The sequence below is a fragment of the Lygodium microphyllum genome, chromosome 29 (genome assembly GCF_053477565.2).
Source record: "Lygodium microphyllum isolate KBCC chromosome 29, Lygodium_microphyllum_v1.1.10, whole genome shotgun sequence".
Taxonomy (NCBI): Eukaryota; Viridiplantae; Streptophyta; class Polypodiopsida; order Schizaeales; family Lygodiaceae; genus Lygodium; species Lygodium microphyllum.
This window is the reverse complement of record NC_141163.1, coordinates 56,542,523-56,564,151: the sequence shown is the minus strand read 5'-3', so window position 1 is coordinate 56,564,151 and position 21,629 is coordinate 56,542,523. Positions and strand designations below refer to the sequence as shown.

Genomic DNA, 21,629 nt, shown 5'->3' with positions numbered 1-21,629 from the left:
GCCCTTGAGCTCCTCATTACCTACCTCAACTCCAACCTCCCCAATGCCATCTTCATCTATGAAGAACACCCGCAAAACCCAAGCAGCACAGTAGCAGAAGGAGAAATGAAAGAAAACGATGTAGAAGAAGATGAGAGACGATAAGGTGCCACCTGTCTCACAAGGATAAACTCTTATCGTTAGATTTTCATGAAAATGAATATTTTTGTGAGTAGTTGTTCCCACATCATAAACAAGAGCCACAATGAATTCATATCTAAGCTTATATGCTTAGAAGCATGCAATTTACTCACCCATGGTATGAGGGTACTCCACCCGAGCCCACCTAGAGGCTCAAGATGAATGTATCTACATGCATGTGTGTCTCAAAAGAGTCTATTTGAGACGAGGTTGCACAAGAATTGGCTTGTGCAGGGTTCTCTGCTCGAGACTGAGATCTCAAAAAGAATTTTGCGAGTGCGTGGTGTGTGCACATGATTGTTGCGCCTTGAGGTTTGTCATACCTTTCCCGAACATCTAGGATTGTTCAAAAAGGATGGGGTAGGTTCACCTGAGCAAGTGGTGCTCAAACGAACATTGTACACGCACATAAAACATGCATATGGTGGACTAGATGTGTCTAGTCATGTAAACACTCCAATATAGCATTGAGGGGGAGTGTTGAAAGGTAGTAGCGATTGTGGTCATGCAATGCTACATTCGATGGGTGATAAGGTAAAGTAAACACCTCGCTTAAGAGGGGGTGTTGAGAATGTAAGCTTCGGTGTTTGCAGGTGTGTATATGTGAAAGCACTCTTATGTGCTTAAGATTGTATGGTGCATGAATATAGATGAGAGATGTGGAGTGAAGCGTGCCACATAGGTGCACACATGTAAAGTGTGGGTTGTATGGTGTCACATGGGAACACACATGGAAAGTGTGAGGCTACATAAATGAGACCTTATCTCTTCTATAAAAGTATAGCCATTGTATGCAATGGAAAAAAAAAAAACAAGAAGATAACATTTGTTGAGTGTGCATATTGTTTGCTTTCTCTTTGTAGCCATGGAGTTCCTTGTCTATTACAATCCTCCGTGATAATGTATCAATCATTTTGTACACACCATGATCAACCCCACATCGTGATTCTTGACAAGAGGTAGCCATTAGTACTCGGCTTGGAACGCTTGAAACAATAAGCGGTCCGAGGGTCTTGGCGGTTGACCAAAAGCTCCCACAGACCTTCTCATGTTTAGCCCAAGAGACACTTATGGACTTGCCATCTTTTTCTTTTGTCCTCTTACCCGACCACGTAACCATGTTGACTTCCAACTCAAGGAGCTCTTTGATTTCCACCATGTTGATAGTGGTGGTTGAGCATGGTCCAGACTCTACCTCTTTCTAGGCGTCATATTGATGGACCTTGAGACATTCAGATCTCTAATGGCCTTCCTATATACAAAAAAAAACAATGTTTATTCAAGGGATGATAATATCCTTTGTTTCCTAGTTTCTTCCTCAGTCTTTGCGGGCTATGCTAGCAAATGGAGTCTTATGTATATGATACTATTGGGACCATGGTAGAGCAAAGGGTTTGGAGTGATTCCAAGAGGCTAGCTATGCTCCTTGGGCACCATGCCAGGACCCTATATTATCCCTTTGATTGTGGAAATTATAATGGCAAACATCAATGTTGTGAGTAGATGTGTGGTAGATGCAGCATGCAGATTTAGACCACATTCAATAGCCAAGTGACTCAAATTACTATACTTGGTAAAGCAAAGGGTTTTGATGGTAGTTTTTCAAGTGCCCTCTGAGGGTTTGTGAGCCTTGTCCTTTCTCTTGGACTTTATCAACTTTCAACATTCCTCTTCATCAAAGTCCTCCTCCTCACTGCTACATACAAAATTTGTGACCAAATATGTATCAGAGTCACTAGCTTTCATCCAATGGGCATTGTCAATGGGTTTGGCCAATTTTCTATCTTTTCTAGTCATTTCTTTGGATAAGAACATCTCTATGCGAAGTGTGTACTGGTAGAAATAATCTAAGTCATGATCAAAGAGGTCATCTATAACTAAAGCCTTATGGATTTCCCTATTCAAGCCTTGTACATACAAGGACTACAACATTTCTCTGTTGGGTTGGGTGTTAAGGGACATTTATCCTCTCATGACTTTAAACTGAGTTGTATAGCTTTGGATAGTGGCAGTACCTTATTTTAGCCTACATATCATTCAAGTTTCTAGGCATCGATCCGTTGGTATGGGTTGAATCATGAAGGAAATGCTATTCGGACATCATTAAATGTTGCCTGGATGTTTTCCACAATGAGCCAAGCCTCCATCTCTTTCCACATCAATGACTAGAATACGCACATCTTGTGGGCAGGATCCACTTGGGCAGGAAAATTGATTGTGAAAGCCACTTTGGATTATCAAAGAAAGGCATCCGAATCCTCATTTAGTGAGCCAAAATTTTCAAAAATGGAACCTATACCTAAGCAGCTATCCAAGTATTAACTAGGATACCACACGGCAAAATGGGTAAACCACTACCAAGTTAACTAACACAAATAGCTGCCCTACAAGATTTAATGGTGTGACAGGGGTGATTGGTGGACTAGAGTGCACATCCCAAGGTCTGGGAACAGAGGGAAAGTACTATTTGTTGGGTTTGCGGAGTGGATTGTGTTTCGCTTAAAGATCGTCATCACTAAGAAAGGAAGTCTCCTTAAGATACAGAATCTGGTACTATTGCTCACACCTAGATTGTCATGTCAAAAAGAGAAGGCTTAGAAGACCACAATACTTCTTCCTTGATCCTTATATAGCTTGCAGTACCTGTGCTATCATAAAATCCTTCTAACATAATCATCAGCCAATATATCACCTTGCATTACTATGCTATTACCTGCTAGAGTTGATGACCCCTTTTCATTGCCTTCCATGAATGCTATTTTGGCTACCGATCAACCCATTTGATAGATACTTTTTTTAAACTTGTAGGAGTGCTATTTGTATACAACTACTAGTCAATAATCTCTCAATAGACCTATTAGAAGAATACTCTACTAGATTATTTAATGTTTGTAAATTGTTGGAGTGCTATTTACATGCAACCTACCATTCCATAGTCTATCAATAGACCTACTAGAAGAATACTCTACTAGACCATTCAATGTTTGTAAGATGATGAATCTGCATTTTTTGCAACTATCTTTGCTCTTAGATCATTTGCAACAATCTTATTTTTAGTGGTATACCAACTACTTATCTCATCAATACTAGCATTATACCTTCCTCATCTAGTGACCAATGAAGGTAGCATAATACTTATATGCATCAACTAATGTAGTGCTCATAGAACCCTACACATCCAAGCGTATAGCATCAAGTATATGCTTCCCTATATATTTATCGTGGAAATGCATGGTTTGTGTATTTTCCAAACATACATCATACGTTCTGCATATTAGCAACTTCAAACTTAGGCAAGATTATCACAATTAATTTACATGATGGAACATTCTTCCATTGTAGCACATTTATATGAAAATACATTTATACCAAATATCAATATCAACCACAACTATTTTACCTTGTGCTTAGCCACAACCTTGAGTGTATTTATATCCAAGGTAAGCATTTAGTGTATATATTTACCTATTGCAATCAACTTACATCCACTTTTGAAATCTTCCATAAAACAAGTCATCCTAATTGAACTTTACTTGCAATCCTTGCTTAACCATTTGCCCAACAAAAACTAGATTTTTTATAATGTTGGGCACATGAAGCACATCAACCAAACACTTCACTTTTTCATATTGCATGGATAATGGAATACTCTCAATATGAGTAACGGAATATGTTTATTGTCACTTGTTTTCAAAAAACCAAGAAATTTAGGATTTTTAATCTCTTTGAACCATTCTTTATTATGAGACATTGTAAGGTTAGAGGCACCTCAATCCACATACTATACATCATCACTCACTCTTGATGCATCTATATTTACTATATGCATAACAATTAGCTTCTCATTATCAACCTAATCATTGCTAGATGCACGATTGTTATATTATTTTCTCCATTTCTATTATTTCCACCTCTTTTCTTTTCTAGACAAGCATAAGCAATATGACCTTTCTAACCATGACTACAACACTCTTTGTTATCAAAAACTATATTCTAGTTCCATGTTCTATATGGGTCCCCTAGCCTTGAGACTAGCCTCAAGCATCTATATATGGCTACTTTAGTGAGTCATAAGATTGCACTTGATTTTACCCATAACAACCATCACCTTAGCCTCTAGCATTACAACTTTTTCTCCTCTTATATTAGAGTGTTCTTAATTGTTCCATTAAGGAAAACATGGACTCCAATAAGGCCTCATAAGGAGTGGATTAAGAAGAGTATTGTTTTTTTAAGTTGAAATAATTATCATAGCAACATGTCACGACTGTGCACAAAAATTGTGGTGGTTTTCAACAAAACATTATGAACATCTTGGCTATTTTTTTAATGCTTATTTTGCACAAAGACTAACATGATTGGTCCCTTGGTCAATCCATGAATGGAAGGTAGGTGGTTCATTTACCTCTCTTGATAAGCTTAAGCTTATTTTATTGAGAAAAAAGGCCTTAATAGACCCAATAGCCATGTGGAGAGTATCCTTGCAAGTGTCCTTTTCAATGAAACTTTGTCATAATTGTTGTATATGCCATAATGGGTGTTGTGCTCAAAAAATAATTTTTTAAACATTCATGGCCATATTCTCTAAATTAAAAATTGTGTGTTCCTCTAGAAAATCATCCCTTCCACAAGGGGACTTAATATATTTTAATCTAATAACCACTAGCTCTTCAAAAAAATCATATTTTTTGGTTTAAGTTGAAAATAGCTTTGGATAGAATGTGCCATACCAACCCCTCTCTATTGATCTACCTCAAATCCAAGTGACTAGAAAGGCATTAAACACTAAGCTAAAGAGCCCAAGTGACTAGAAAGGGATTAAACACTAAGCTAAACAGCCCATTCTGAGTCCATATTTTCCTAATGTTGTTTCGTGATGAAGATGCAACAAGACCTAAGCTCTTCTCTTCTAATATCAATGTAGACACTAGATTTGTATCCCTTACATTGATGGAGGTTTGGGACTACTTGTACTTCTCGCCTAGACCATCTAAACGTGCGAGGACTACATCATCATCATCAACCTATACTTTGATAGATTCAAGAGCTTCAATAATGCTATTCATTTTCAATACTTATTATTTATTATCTAGCTTTGGTATTTATATCAAATAGCATGACCAAGTTATTCTATGCTTCAACACGACTGTCTCCATCTTGTATATGCCCAATTATATTGTCTAAAATACTAATGGAAAGTTAGTACATCACTTCCCTAGCACCCTAGTTGTATTCCTTAAATACATTTGCCTGCTCTAATGTAGCATTTTTCTTCAATAACTCTAAACCCTCAATATTATCTTCTTCAATATAGTCCTAATAACCTTCACCCATCATGAAATTGGTCAATATAGCCCTAATAACCTTTATCCATAAGAAAATTAGTCAATCTAACCTTCCATTCATGGAAGTATATTTGTCAAGCTTGTTACTGATAATATGATTAAACCCCTCAGACATTGTGCAACAAAGTCAAAAAATTTGCCACTCTTGGTAGTCTACTAAATTTGGTAAGTTGTCATGTATGTTGACCCTAGTGCATATACATATGATGAGTAACACTTCTGATACCTAACAGTCTGCAAATAGTCTCCCACACCCAAAAAGTGCAACCTATTTGCAAAATGGAAAAAGTTTACAAAGTTCTTAAATCTTACAAGATGGGCACATGAATAGCCTCAAACTACTAAATGAACAGCAAAACACACCCAAAACACAAATCCAACCATAGAAATAGATTGAAGGTCTAAACACTTCCTCCACATCCCCTTCAAGATCATGAAGGCTTGCCAATCAAAGCTTGTATAAGAGAAATATCCATAGGTGTACTCCATAGTAAGGCTTTCTTCATGGCTCATAGCTCCTTGCTTTGACAAGGCTATGATACCGTGAAAATTTCAATTGATGTCCCTAGATGTAAAGTATCACTAGTAGCACATGCTAATGTAGGTATCAACCATGCTAATGATATGAATGCAAAAACGATCATCCAAGTATATGAGTGTCAACTTGACATCTCAACAGAAAGAATGCCTTACAAAGTTATAGTAAGTTTTAAAATGATGGAATATAAGCTCTCTCTTTGACTTTTCTATAGTTATTGTTAACTTTTCAACCTTTGACCAACCCAAGAAAGTTCAGCATTTCCTTGTCTATAATAGATATTCAAATCAATTTACTCTAAATTATGTGATTATGTATAGATCAAGTTACAAATCCATTGTGACCTTAATGGACTAAGAAGGATGAGTGTGCTTATAAAGATACTAATGACAATACTAATTTTAGGATCTTCAAATTGGATAATAACTTTATGTATTCATGTAGATTTATTTACAACAAGACTAGTTCTATATTGACATGGTGAGCACATATATTTCCTTGTGAGGTTTATAAGTATCACTAAAGCTAAACATTCTAGTTTCAAAAGGGAGGGTTTGGGAATTGTGTATGTTCTAAACAAATGTAACTTTATTTCCTTTGAAATATGTTTATCTTTTTTGTGGACCATCAAGCACTACTTTATGTAGTGAACAAACAATGCAAAACATGATGTACTACTCAATTGCTACTCCTACTTGAGTTTGATTTCTTTTTTGTCATGCGCAAAGGTAAACAATGTTAACATGGCTAATCACATATCCATTGTCATAAGTGGAAACCTACCTCGATCATTGCAATGGCTAATATTTGGGATGCCTACTTGTTTCACATTAATTAAGAGGAAGCTCTATATAGTGGTAAGATTATGACCACTAGAAAGAATGATATAAAGTCCACTACAAAATTCTTGTGGGAATAGGTAATCTCTCAATTTGGCCATGCCATCAAAATAGTGAGTACCAAGAAACACAAAATATTCATGAGTTGATTGAACATTTGTTATCAACATTCATGGTCAACCATAGGAACTTATCTCTATACTCTCTTAAGTCAAATGGCCAAGCAAAATCAATGGACAAAATTGTTAATCTCATGACAAAAACTTTTTATTCCTCTAGAATTGATTGGGATAATAAACTCCTTGTAGCCTTGTGAATTTGTAAACTCATATTACTTATAAGACCATTATGAAGCATACCCCATTTTGATTGACTTATGGCACCAATTTATTATTTGTTTTATTTTAAATAAATGCAGGCGTATAAACAAGTATCACAATGGGCCTTTGGGTAAACCTATAACTTTTGAAGAATACAAATGTATTATTAAAAGTACTTCCAAAAAAGCACTTGGCCTAAACAGCTTAGACAATAAGACCTTCCAAAGGCAGGCCAGAAAGTATGTCAATCCTTTAGCTGTGAAGAGAGAATGTGGTCACGACGGTAGTTGTCCTTGTGCTCAGGCCAGTTACTCTAGCTTCGGGGATGAAAACCAGGGATGTCTGCTTGCTGATTACAGGGAAGTGGACAGCTGCATTGTACAGACTCTTCCCGGTTTTTGCCCTTAAAACATTACGATAACTACAAGAAGCAATGTGATCATTCAAAAATCCGACGGTCCTGTATTGGAAATTTGGCAGGGTGCGACAACCACTCCCTTAACAGAAGATATCCTGAGGGTAAACAGGCCTTGTAGCCTAATGACTTCGGCTGCCTAAAAGAAGTGATACGATCGTGTTTTGGGTATACCTGTTCCTTGGAAGCCTACATTGCCTTATATTGATTGACTTCCTGAATGAATGAAGAGCATAAATATTACTGCTATACATAACTTTGATATCAGCACAAAGGAGGAGTGCCATAACGTATTACCGAACGCAGTCTGCCACGACATGAATTCAACTTTGCAAGCTTGCAATTCAGATCGAGTTCTTGGCCTTGCTTATTGATATAGAAGCCAGTCCTGACCATTTATAAAACTGATATTCATGAAGTTTGCCGCTTCTGCAGGGGTAAGTTGGTGTGACCACGGCACACGGTTGGAAATTCGAGCACCAGGCCCACTACAGTTGTACTCCCGATAAAAAACAGTCCTACGAAAAGGGAAACAGAAGCTTTCAGTTACATGACTAAGAATGACCACAAAACGTCCCATAGTACTTTTGATCTGGTTATTGATCTAACCAGTATACATTGATAGAGAATAACTACGTTTCTGAGCCATATAAAGATATGCTACTCACAGATTTCTTCTGCTGTCTCCCCAGTTATGCCAACCTTGTGGAACAATGACCCCATCCATAAAGCAGCCTGCAAAGATGACCCGGGAGAAAGGCCCCCAGGCCCTTCCCAAGTAGCTGACCCCTGTACCACAGCTTCCCCTCACCTCACACCCTACAAAAGAAAATCCTGTATTGTCGCTTGCATTTTGCCTCTTCTGTGCTGTTATGAAGCCTGGGCCATTTGCATGGATCTGGCAAGCCTATATAAAGTACAACAGCACAGTAACAACAACATCAATCGGGGTTGTCCTTTTTTTGTCACATGTTCTACCAATGCCAAGGTTAACTTCTGACCTTGTAAAGTGACAAGCCATCACCAAAAATAAAGTCCACGGATCCTTCAATGTAACAATTTTTGAAGTAGTGACGACCTCTGTGATCATATAACGTATCTTGTCTTCCTAAAAACTTGCAATCATAGAAGGCTGCTCGGTCGCCAGAAACTTGTAAGGCCACTGCTTGTCCACCTAAGGTTACTCCACTTGCAGGTGCCGGAGCCGTATTCTGTCATACACTTAATAAGTGTGGTAGATCAGATAGTATATACATATAGCAGAAGACAGATTGTAGCTTTTGTCGGCTTAAAACTTTCAGAGCACTGCCAGATAAGTATGGTCAATCATGTGTACACATGGATAAACCTAGAACAGTTACATCACAGACACAAGTCCATCTAAATATGCAACAGAATGACACGAGAATTAGAACCGTCGTTGCCTGCCGACTGAGGAAAAACTGAGACAGAATTAGCAGGAATAGCTACCTGAAAGGTTATGCCCCTGGCAATGAATTCCGGAGCATTAACGGCTACCGTGGCACTGTGTAAGGTGCCAAGAGGACGCTGATTGCCATTCGATGCATTCCTGCTTTTATCTGCGGTGCACTTTTTAGGGCCGGAGGGGCCACATTCTGTAGCTGCAGTATCATGCCAAGCTATTACTGTCTCATCACTTCGACCTATGCCTTGGAGCCTAATAAAAGGCTTGTTGTGTGGAATTATCACCTTCTCCCTTATGATAACAGGAGGTCAAAAACAACAAAACAAAATGATCTCTCCTCGTGCACGCATAGGACGAAAGAGAACTTAAGGAAACTAGTAATTCTTTGGCTGATATATTTAAACGCTTCAACCGAGATCAAATCACGTATGCTTAGAAGAGCTGACAGAAAATTGCCAGAAGATTTTGTTACGCAGAATAGACTCAAAGAGATCGCAATGACCAGGATCATAAATGATAGATTAAACAATTAGGGAGCTTGAAAGAAATGCAAGCGGCAAAAAACCCTCCCCCGAACACGCCTCCGAAGAAGAAAAGAAAAGGCTATTGCGTTTAAAGCAATCTTACTCGAACACGCCTCCAGCGACCAGGATCGTGTAGACGCGAGTGTTGTTAACAGGGATAGAGTTCACAGCTGCCTGGATGGTCTGGAAATGGCCAAACAATCCGCTTCTGTCCACCAAAATGAGTCTGCTGCCATAGCTACCGTCATACGAGAAGAAGCCCCGGTTTGCCAAGAAAGATCTGGCTGGAAGGCCGAAATGATCATGTTGCAGCTGAAACAGCGGGGCGCTCGTCTGGTCCACTTCTGTGTGCCGAAACGTCTCTTGTTCTGCACGCCGTTCGGACTTCACAGATGATATATCTCCAGAAAGCTGTTCGGAGCTGGTCATGGCCACAGACAGGTTAACGGCGTGGTAGATAGGAAGCTGAATATGCACGGAGATGTTGCTATTGGTGTCATAATGGTGAAGAGTACAGCTAGGGGAGCCGGCGCAGGACGAAGAATCGTAATTAAGGGACCGCATGAAGAGCATCCAGGCAGACATCAGGAAGAAGAAGCTCAGGGACAAGCAAACGGAATGTATAGGAGCGATGGTTTGATCCATCCTCTCGAGAGGGGGAGACGTAAACAAGACAGCCGAGAGCGCATGCAGAAAGTGGAAAGACGGTGAAGCTTGAAAGATTGGACTCGGGAAAGATTTTTTTCCAGAGAAAGAACGAGATCATAATTGCGTAAATGTAAAGTCTCTCTTACTCACAGCATATTCACGAGTCCTAAGGTCTCATGAAAACAGTCTAAGGCTGGTTACACACCAAACGACGGACGCTCCCCACTTTGTAAGCTTTAACCTAACCAATCAAAACAGTCTAGGGTCTCATGAAACCAGCCTAAGGCCAGTTACACACCGGCAGGACAACGGGAGGTGGAAAAAGAGGTGTCCGCCGCACTATGTATCAGAAGTTAATTGGATCCGATTTTCACAGTTGGTGGACACTTCTGGGCCGGGGAAAAAGAGGTGTCCGCCACACTATGTGTCAAAAGATAATTGGATCCAATTTTCATGGTTGGTGGACACTTTTGGGCGGGGGATTTTCCCCATCCTAAAATTCGGGCGTGCTCAATGCACAAGAAGAAAACACATTTATTCATAAAGGGAACTGGATGATTGACAGGAATTGAATCTCCACCAATCCTCACACACTACAATCTCAATACCAATGGGCAAAGCCTCTTTTGGTGAAAACATATGGGTGCAGTTTAGTGTAGACGCAAGTGTTGTTAGCAGGGATAGTGAAACATACGGGCGTAGTTTAGTGTACTTTGTAAAGTGGCGAACTGTGGTGTACTTTTTGCATTTGCAACCAATCAAAAAATTTATAAGTTTATTATTTTTTATTTTTTCACAAACTTTGTCCATTTGGTGTGTAAAGGTATGATGCCCATGTATGTACCCAAATTCAAAAGGTGCATGCCCACACTCTCGGCGAGGGTTAGCCGTCTGACACTTCATGTCATATAATGTGTTGCCTTACGATATTTTTAATAAGAGATGGGACATCCCCACACTCCAAGAGGGGCATTTCATTCCTAAGGATATGATTTATTTTTTTTAATATTGGGAGTTTGTATTGAGATTGTTAAAAAGGCACTCACAATGAGGCTAATCTAGGATAGCCAACTTTCTGAACAGCTTATACACCGAGAGTTCTTTCCTAGTCATAGGTAGTGACACCAGTAGTTGCTCCTTGAGATCAGCAATAAGCTCAAATGATAAGATGTTGCCTAGTTGCTCAAATGAGGGGATTTGAATCAAAGACCTTCTACAATGCACACACCCGCCCTTACCATTTGCGCTACCACATTGTAGGATGTGCCTACAAAGAGACTTAGATCATTTTTCTAAAAAATCTTGGTGTTTTCCTAGAAGATTGTAGGATCTGACTACAAAGAGACCTAGATCAATCTTCCAAGACCATTGTTGAGCCACAATTAGATTAAACATAGGTTTGAATTTGAGCACAAAGATATACATGCATTGAGCGAATAGGAGGGGAACAGTAAGTTGTGTACTAGATTGATTAGTGAATGAAAATCAAATTAAATGCTTATGTTGATTGATTTCAAAGACATCACAACCATAGGGAGAGAAAAAATTTTAAAAATATGTGGAGGATTTAGAGGAATATAAACCCTATTTTCCTTACCCAAAAGTTATATTAAAGTATAAATTAGACAAATCTACCATTACCTATGTCTAAAAGCTCTAATGTCCTCCCTTGTTGTAAAGATGTTTATCAATCCATAAAAGACTCTTCACACTTCTTATAGAATTTTTCATATTGGTATAGTAAATACTATGTAGGGTGATGTTGTCCCATAATTAGCAAACTATGTTGCAAGAGATGGGGTCTTGTTGAGCCTGTTGTCTTTACATTGTTTCTTTAACCTAAAAATCTGGATCAAACAATATGGGCACTACCTAGCCAGTATAACACATCATCTATTAGCATTAGACCTCTTATGTAAGAGGATGAGTTATGGGTATTACTTTGCTACACACTAGGCTTCACATCTCATGGCCTACTCCTTATTGTACTAAAGCCAAAATGAAGATCTCTCAGTGTCATGGCACTACTTCTCCTGTGGTGGTATTTTAATTTCTCATTGCAAAGGTTGGACTTATTTGACTAACACCATGGATGAGACACAAAAAGAGATCTCTTTCACTTTTACCCATATGATGCTTTGCTTAACAAGAATATTCGTTTTAATTTCTAGGAGATGAAGGAAGCAACTTAATGCCCCTTTAAGATTTTGTAGCAAAATCAAAGTTCGTTCTGAAGCTACTTCTTGTACAATCCCATATGTGCACTTCATCAATGTGATTTTTCCAAAAAGGAGATTCTAACAACTTACACTCATCTCAAGGCTTGGTTATTAAGCAAATCTATATTAAATTCTCTTACATGTTTAACCTATGTGCTGCTACAATCATACTCTCTCAAGCCATGTAGTTTCCAATTTCCTATGACCCACTCATCTCATGTTCCAAGATTCAATAGCCACTTCATGTTGCAATTAGGAGAATGGATTTTCATCTCTCAATTTCTTTGGGAAGATATATCTTTTCACAATCAAAGTTTTCATCACAACGTAATCATTGACGATCCCCTGGTTATATCTAGGTAATATAGTAACCATCTCTCTAGAAAATTCTTGGAGATGCTCACATTAGATCAAACATTGATGTTGCTTTTCAATTATAACATTTTGGTATTTCTAGCTCATATATTAGATAGCAATTGGTTTCTCATGGACATTGAGTTCATTTATGCTAGTCATTTCGCTTGGATGTAGCACATGGTTCCTTCTATGTACCAAGTAGTAAATGTCTACAATCAAAGTATAATTCACTTACACCTCTAAGTCCTCACGTTCAGATCCATATCAAGGTCCTTTGAAAATGCTTTTAGATGTCGAGGTATGTCACATTGCACCCATTGTGTGTGCAAAATACCACTCTGTTCCTCTGCCTTATTACATTTGCCTCCTCATAGATTGCCACCCATAAACCCATTACATCATCATTGATCACACAAAAGATGTTTATTTTTTATGCATCTCTTTATTTATCATCTTGCTATACCATTTTCCTTGAGGTGCAAATTATTACATCCTTGAGTGTGCTTGATTATCTTGTAACCATGGGAGGGACAAATTGACATGTAAGAAACTCAAATATATACATGTGATTCTTGTACTAACCAACCTTCAACCATGCTACCTTCTAGCCTTCCATTTTGCCTCACAAAATCCTTCAAGGTTTTCATGAAGCACTCAAGAAAGAACATCCATTGAGCATACAATATACCACATATAGCAATCTTATCCTTTAAGTGGACTGCGAGATGTAGTTGGCTTGTGAGAATGGTTCTTGGGAAAGTCTCATCCAACAAACAAGTTGCCTCAATAGCCATGACTCAAGCATCATGAAGTGCTATGAGATTGATTTCCATAGAGCTAACATACTTATGAGCAAAGAAAGATAACCTTAAAGTTCAACCACATGTCCTTGATATGCTTTGATGCAGTGTGTCTATAGGAATTCTTCACTTACCATTGGTTGATCAATGAGAGAAATGCTAATGCATGAGCTCTACAATGACAAAATTACATTAGAACATATTATGTATGTAATGAATGATAGGAAAATGGCACAAAACCTTGTGAGATACATCTATACATTTCACATATGTTCTATATCCTATCTCCCCACAAATAGGGCACTCTCAAGCATCATGATGCAACCCACAAAATATGATACAACTATTGATGCACATACAAATGCTACTATAGTATAAGCCTCCAAGAGAGGTCGCATAGTGCCTTGCTTGATCCCTTGAGGTTGGTAACTTGTTTTGTAATGGCAACTTCTTCAACAAATTCTTGCACACAAAATCCATACATGAGCACCTAACAATTGATAAAGAAATCTTCATACATGATCCATTGTTTCCATTTCCATTTAATTACACAAACTAGAAGGCTTGAGTAATGCATTTAGACTTGAATTGATCCATCCATAAATTGTTTCTAAGTTTAGCAACTCAAGCAAAGCATGTAAAATTGATTATGTGCACCCTTCACATAATGGAGTTTGTGCTGAAGTATAAATATGATCATGCTCCACGTCATCATCTCTCTCATTCTGCTCATGGAAGGAAGTTGCAAACCATATTGTTCAATGTATCTTCTTTCTCAATCTCATGAGGCAATAGAGGAGGCTCATTATCTTCAAAGGTATCCATCTTTCCAAACTACAATGCCTCCATCTCATCTCATCAATGCTTGGTATCTTTACATTTTGCATATGGTAGCATGTGTGGATACAATGTGGCACCTTACATTGAATAAATAAATGTAGAATTCACTACAAATATTTTTTATAGCACAACAAATTATTCTCCTTTATGGATTTTATACTTATCAACTATGATTTTTGGGCATCCCATTCTCCATACATGCTAGCATGCTTAATTGTGAAGTTCTAATATGTGAAAATATAGGATTCTTCACTGTCTCTTCGCTATTAAGTATAACTCTTTGCTATATGTTCAGTAGTGTGTTTAATAGTGTGCTCCACTTTCTAGAAAGTGTATTTAAATTCGTGCTCAAATCTGCATTTAGTTACACCATGAAATGCAAAGCTAGATATGCCACATTTTAAAATCCCTCATGAATATAAATGAAGTCAAGACTCGTACCTATTCTTATGCTATGAAATTTTTATTTTGAAAGCAAAGATATTATAGGAGGGAAACCCTTACCTTTTGCAATCTGCAAGCTTCAAGCATGAAAATACCTTCTTCCCTTTTTTTACCTCCTTTTCTTCGAATAATATACAAGAAGGTATGCTTTCTTTTTGTTTTCTTCTCTTTTTCAATCACACGTAAAGCTTTGTCATTCAATTGTTGTGTGAATGATGCAAGCCTCTTGTTGTGCTTCCTCTATTGTTGTGTGTGGTATTATACCTTGTAAGAAGATAAAACACTAATGATAGGTGCACTTAATGGCATGATATGTTGTTTTGGACTGGCCACCCCACAAATCTATGTTTCTTCTTTGATTTTTCCACAAATTAAACAAGGGGTTAAATGCATCTTTGGGTGATTAGATAAACGTGATTGTGCTAGGAATTTAACACATAGTTACATATCTTGTGGTAGATAGAAATAAATTACAGAGTGAAATAGAAGTGGTGTTGCACACACATGACATTTACAATAATTATATAAAGTTGTTACTTTTTTATGTGCATCCGATTATAATGATTTATATTTGTTGATAAATGCATATGTGGTTTTTTATTTGATTGTGCAACATCTTCTTCTTTGAGCAAGCAACAAGGTATGCTTTATTCTACTTTACTTTCCTTTACCTAGTACACCATCGAAAAACTCAAACACTATTGAGATACATTGTAAAGTTTCCTGTGTATTCTTAGTATATCATCCCAAACTTAAAATTGTGAAGAGGTGATAGTAGAGATATAGACTTACTTTGGGCACCCCCCCAATTGCTAAGGATGCGTTTCACTACATGTCAACCCTCACACTATCTAGTTCACAGAGTGCCACATGACCTTTCTTGACTACAACTCAATTACCTTGGTTGCATCATAAGGTGCTCATCTATCTCCAAGAACACCCTAATCACCAGGTCTTCGACCTCTCGGTGGTGCTCCTCGTGTTCTTGCTCTCTTTCTACTTCTCTTGCAACAAGCTTTTCCATGCCCAGTTGGACTCTTTGCAGTTATAGGTCCTAATGTTGTATTATTAAGATTTTGCAATCGCATTGTAGCACAACCAACTCATGGTTCTTGTCTTCGAGCTACTATCTCTAGGTTTTCTCCTTGGTGCTAAGCTTGGCCTTTAGCTGGCTAACCTCTTTTTGGTACAGTGCCACCTGCCAAGTCTTTTCTAGTTGGAAGGTTTCCACCAACTCTTTCTCGACTTCCAACTCAGCCACCCATTGCTATTCTCTTTTCCTCTTTGGCTTTCTCCAATTGAGAGAGTAGCTCCACGACATACTCATCGTAGTGAGCGGGTGGCGCCACAATTGTAGGGATGGGAGTTGTGGAGGCTCCCACCTTTTGCTGCTTAGGGTCATGCCTTGACTCGGCGTCTGTTGCTACTGTCGGCCTTTTTTCCCCTATAGTTGGGGTTTCCATGCTCTTTGCCTAAGCTAGTTTCTTGTTGACAAAATATGGCACCCATGCCATAAGGTTAGAGGCATCGCAGGGTGCTTTGGGTGGGCATTGCCATCATGGGGGTAGGCATCATGAGGGGAGGAATGGGGTGGACACGGGCTTTGCCCTTGCCCTCTTGCGTTGTGGTTGGCGTCCCTCGCGTACCTGAGTGCTTGAACCCAGGCCATCCTCTCTCCTTGGGCTGCTCAAGGTGTCCATCTCACCTTGTTCACCTTGTTGCTCCATTGGCATGCGTTTGGCCAGCTCGATGTCTTCCTCTTCCTTCTTCCTCAACTCCTCCTCTTATTCGGCGGCCTTTCTCCTCCTCTCTTCCTCAGCTCTTTTTGACTCTTTGTTGGCTTTCTATAGGTCTGCTTCCTCCTTTTTCTTCCTTTCTTCCTCCTCCTTTTTATGCATCATCTTCATCTTAGGCATCTTTGCTTTCCTTCTTTCGGATTGAGCTTCTTGCTCTCCCTCCTCTTCATCACTAACCATCCTCTCACTTGATTGTTCTTTTTCATGACGAGGAGGTGACATATCAGGTGTTTCATCTGCTCCTTCTTCCCCATCCTGTGTCTCATTTATCCCCTCTTGGATAAGGGCGTTCAAGATTCCTCCATATCCAATAAACAAGGCTTTGGTTGAATGCTTCTTCCTGTCGGTTCCTTTCGATGCTAGGGACTCTCCACCCATCGGTCTGCTTCCAAGGGCTAGTGCTTTAGCGGATTGGTCTATGGTCTTCCATACGTAGCCATTCCAATCCACCTCATCTAGCGAGTGAGCTGCCACACTCTCCAACATAGGCACGCTGATCATATACATGAGCGAGTTGTATCTTTGGCTGGAGAAGAGGGAGTGGATCACCTTGGCCTGCAATCTGACTTTCGCATCAGGGATGTCTTGGATGCTTATGCCATCGTTTGTCATCAAGATTCTCTCCTTTCTCATCCCTAGCATGGCATAAACGTCTCTTTTTTGCCTCTTTTCCACTTTCATTTTCAATCCTATCGCCTTCTCTACCAAGTCCTTACTAAGCGGGTGTAACGTGTCCACCTGTAATCTTTAGGACACATCTTAGCAGTCCATCGGAAAGGATGTCTAGAAAGCTCCGCCCAGCACTCCCATGGAATGTCACGGGGTTTGCAATTCAGGACTTTCCGCATCTGCCACGTAGCGGAAGTATTTTGGCCGTTCCCACTTAGGACCGACCTGAATCAAGGTTTTTCCCTAATGGTCATTTCCTAAACGGCAACTAGCGTCGAACCCCAAGCAAACTACTTTATGCAGAAATGCCAGGTCCGAAGTGGATTCACGCTGCACTTGGTTCAAGGAGAATGGGAAATGAGAGGGATGCAAGGCTCGACCTCTCTGCCATAAGGCATAGTCCCATTCTGTTCCCCTAAAACAGCATAAATCGGGATTATTATAACTTAGATTCTAGGTCAGCGCCCTTGCTGTTCGTGTCCTTTGAACGGTCTTCTTGCTATCCATCATGATTGAGAAAAGTTCCCGGCCAATTGGGACCACCCATCCGTAGGACGGACCCATGGCCACATCCACCACACTTTCCTCAAGTTGTTTTAGTTATCTAATTACCTACCACATTTAGTTGGACATACATCAAACAGCTTCCTTAATTAGTCCGTTAGGCACTGGTTCCTTCACGTAATCATAGCACTTGACATAGAAAAGAAATGTTAAACAAGTTCCTTTTCAACAGCTTATCATATTTATCTTTGGAATACATTTATAACATCCAACTCGTAGGCTTGTCCATAATCCGCCCGAAGGCTATTCAGCAATCCATAGGGATTACTAATCTAAGATTCCGTCCATAGACTAGTATGCGGGCCTCGAGATCCAATCCCGAGTCACGTTGGCCTCTTGTGCAGGGCCCGAAAGGCGAGGGATTTATGGCCAGAGCCCCCTCTGGCACCCAAGCGTCCTCTTGCTCCAAGTAGCGCTCAACGGAGAGACCTCTCGCGGTGGGTTCAATCCACCTTCCCGGTGATGTTAACAACCCCCTTGGTTAGGGTCAAGCAGGCAGTCGGGGGTAACTGAAGTTGCCTCTCCCTTCAGGCCTTCAATCTGAAGCATTAGATATATTTTCATCCTTTAATTCTTTGAGCAAACAAAGCAAAACAGTGCTCTTAAAAATGTTACAAGCATAATCAATTCCATTGGACGTTATTTTTGGCCAACTGCTAAGGAGCAAATTCTTCTTTCCAAATGCATCCAGCACTCGATCCGGGATCAATTGTGAATTGGCAAGATCCCCAAGTGTTTATTTGTTAACCCTATATCCTTGGGTTAGGGCCGTACCCTATTAATCTAACTTAATCAATACCTTAAGTTTAAATAGCAATACATATGTTATTCCGATTTACCGATTGGTCTTTTGCTTCCAAGAAAATATCTAATTCCCGTATCTTGGTCACTTTACCCAAGAAAGGTACTATATCAGGACGATTATTCATCCTCTTGCAAGATAACTTGCGTAAGAATCTGCCAATCTCATTCCAAGGAATTGGCCATTCCCTTGTGATCAAATCACAAGATCATGCGACTTTGCAACTTGTTGCACAAGTGTCGCATCAAAATTATGGGACTATTTACCCATGAAATGGAGTCTTATAATCACAAAATCATGATTAGATATAACAATCCGTTCCTGATTGCATTAGGCTGACATTGTCGGTCCTAGGGCTCCAAGTTCAAACCGAGTTTCATCCTTTTTGCGAGCGAACCTTAGGGTAAAAGCCCTAGCTCGTTTCTCGCAATTATGTACTATTGTCCCTACATTCCGTGAATGTGGGCAAGTCTTTAGGGTATAGGAGTTTCAACTTTGGCAATAAGAGCGATTAGGTCATGTCCTCAACGTGTTAAAATCCTAGTTAGCACTTGAGATATGTTGCATTGTTTTAACCATTCCTAACGAGTTCCTCAAGGTTTAGGTGTTTAGGTTAAACCAATTTTCTTGCCTACTCTTGAAGATAACTACGCTACCATTTTCATAACCACATGATTCATTGCCTACGTATAAGTTAATTTACAAACCCTAACTTTTCGGTTTAAAATCAAAGCATATGTTAAGTTATAGCATAATTCCAACTGATCCTTCAGTACATGCAATCAAGATTCCTGCTACTACTTTAGGGCTTTATGATTGAACCATGTAGTCTTTTTGTAACAACTATGCAGTTGAAACGAGATTTATGCCATTTGCCTAGGGTTTAATCTTCTTCATGCAGCCTAGAGTCATTTCCATGTCTAGCAATTTCCTACGATTATTAGCAACCTTCTTTAAAGAATCCTTTCGAAGAAAAAATGTTCAATAATGCGATTTATTCCTTCCATGCATAATCGAAGTGTACTATCATTATGTTGAATTGTAAAGATGGGCATTAGTTAATCTAAGTTTGTTACTTTGCAATGTATAAAACCCACTTACTAGGAATACATAGAGATCTATGCTCTTTCTTTGTTCGTTTCATTGCAAAATACCAATGACCACTTCCTTGACCGTGAGCTATTTCCTTTTAATTTATCCAAAGTATTTCAATCAAAAAATTGCATCCTAATTTCATAAATGATCCATGCACAATTGAAATATTATGACGTTAATCAATTTTAGGAAGAAAAACCTGGACTTGTGGTGAAATATCTACATGGATGTTAGGAGATGATCCTCCTGCGGTTGCGCCCTGTGCCTTCTTAGGGGCCATCGCGAATTCGGCCTTTTTGTCTTGGACGCAGATTTATGATCTTGGCCGTCTCCTTCACACGCAAAACTTCCTTTGTGATTCGACCTCCTTGATTAATTTCCTCGTCTTTTGGAACCAGCTTTAGAAGGCTTTATAGAATTCCTCCTTAAACTTCAAGGAAGAAGGGTGTAAAAGATTTGCTTTGTGAAGGCAATTAGAAGGGGATTTTAAAAGATCCCGGGTGACAAGAACCCGCTTGAGAGGGCAACAAGGAAGGCCCACGGGAAGGGGGTTTAGCACTCGGGCTATTTGGAGCTTGTGGGAAATCCAAGGGGGGAAAAGGGCTTAATGAGCCTTTTTAAAGGCCTCGGATAGGACTCCATGGGAAAGGGGGTACTAAATGGACTTTAGGGGATTGAAAAGAAAAGGGTCAAGGGGTGTAAAAGATTTCCTAGAGGGATTTTTGTGGGGGAGGGGAGAAACCCATAGGAATGGGGTTTAAATCTCGGGAAGGGGAAGGTTTAAAAGTGCATGCGGTGGACAAAAAGGGGGGAAAGGGGGCTTAAAGAGCCCCCTTAGAAGCTTCAAGAAGCTTCCAGAAAGCTTCTGGTAATGTGGAGAGCCCACGTGGAGGGAAGGGTATGATGACAGCTGGTATACTTCCAGAACGGTGGCAATTGACGGTTCGTTGGCGACAGGGCTAGCTGACGAATGGCAACGGTAGCTGGTGGATCTCTTCTCCCCTTCAACAGCGACAGCAATGCTGATTCCTCACGACCCTCTCCCCTTCTCAACGACAGCGTGACGGCTTCTGCCTCTCCCCTCACTTCCCCCCACAAGGCTTATATAGGTGAGGGGAGGGGATCCTTCTCCCCCACGCGGCATCTTGCATGGCTTCATCCTTCTGCAAGCTCCAGCAAGGAGCTTAATTGCCCTTGCTATTCCCCTCTCCTCCAGCACGATAGTCGGCTGGGGGAGAGAGGGATAATTAAAAAAAATTGCCATTATTCCCCATAAATTATCCTTTTGGCCTCCTAAGAGGAGGTTCATATGAGGAATGCGTGTTTTAGAAATCGAGAATGTTACAGCGGGACCTGCACCTGCTTGATTCCTTCTATGCTTCCCACAATTATTGTCCCACTCTCCTTGTCGGGATCATATGTCCTTGGGAATTCCACACACTTAGTGTGGTCAATCTCTTGTCCAAATTTTTCAATGTACTTGGCAAGGTTGCACTGGCCTACAATCCTCCTGACAGTCTCCTCACTGGTCACCACCTCTTCGATGTTGTGAATGCTCCTGAATTTGAGCTACATGTACGCTTGGTTTTCAAGGGAGAGGCCGTACTTTGCTCTTTCCTCTTTCGTGAAGGGAAGGAAATGGGCTCAATCTTGCTGTGACATCTTCAGCTTTTGTCATAAGCCATGATTTGCCATTAGTGCTTTTCAAAACAGTCAACTGCTGGAAGAGAAAACTTTATGCTTGCTGAATTGAAATGTTTTTAGCACAGAAATAGACTTCCCTTCCAAGCTTTATTTCAAAAGTTGTG

General features: G+C 39.8%; 1 protein-coding gene across 2 annotated transcripts; it reads right to left on the bottom strand.

The window, feature by feature from the left end:
• Positions 1–7,283: 7,283 nt before the first annotated feature.
• LOC148010666 (putative pectinesterase 53) lies at positions 7,284–10,317 on the bottom strand. 2 transcript variants are annotated; one of them, XR_015689537.1, is made up of 6 exons: positions 9,691–10,317; positions 9,108–9,354; positions 8,639–8,848; positions 8,306–8,544; positions 7,935–8,155; positions 7,284–7,853 (listed from the first exon to the last, which is right to left on the bottom strand). XR_015689537.1 is itself a non-coding variant. In XM_087671909.1 (5 exons), exons 1-5 carry the CDS (start codon positions 10,230–10,232, stop codon positions 8,005–8,007), a joined length of 1,389 nt encoding a protein of 462 aa, XP_087528035.1. In that variant the 5' UTR covers positions 10,233–10,317; the 3' UTR covers positions 7,287–8,004. The 2 variants fall into 2 exon arrangements, 1 of the variants encoding a protein (XP_087528035.1); XM_087671909.1 differs by having other exon boundaries at positions 7,287–8,155.
• Between the last annotated feature and the right edge of the window lie 11,312 nt (positions 10,318–21,629).

Excerpts from the sequence above, each read along its gene's own strand:
- LOC148010666 (XM_087671909.1), bottom strand. The coding sequence starts at position 10,232 with ATGGATCAAACCATCGCTCCTATACATTCCGTTTGCTTGTCCCTGAGC. Across the intron at positions 9,355-9,690 it reads GTCGCTGGAGGCGTGTTCGA|GGAGAAGGTGATAATTCCAC; the intron begins GTAAGATTGCTT and ends TGTTATCATAAG. Across the intron at positions 8,545-8,638 it reads ATGGCTTGTCACTTTACAAG|GCTTGCCAGATCCATGCAAA; the intron begins GTCAGAAGTTAA and ends TACTTTATATAG.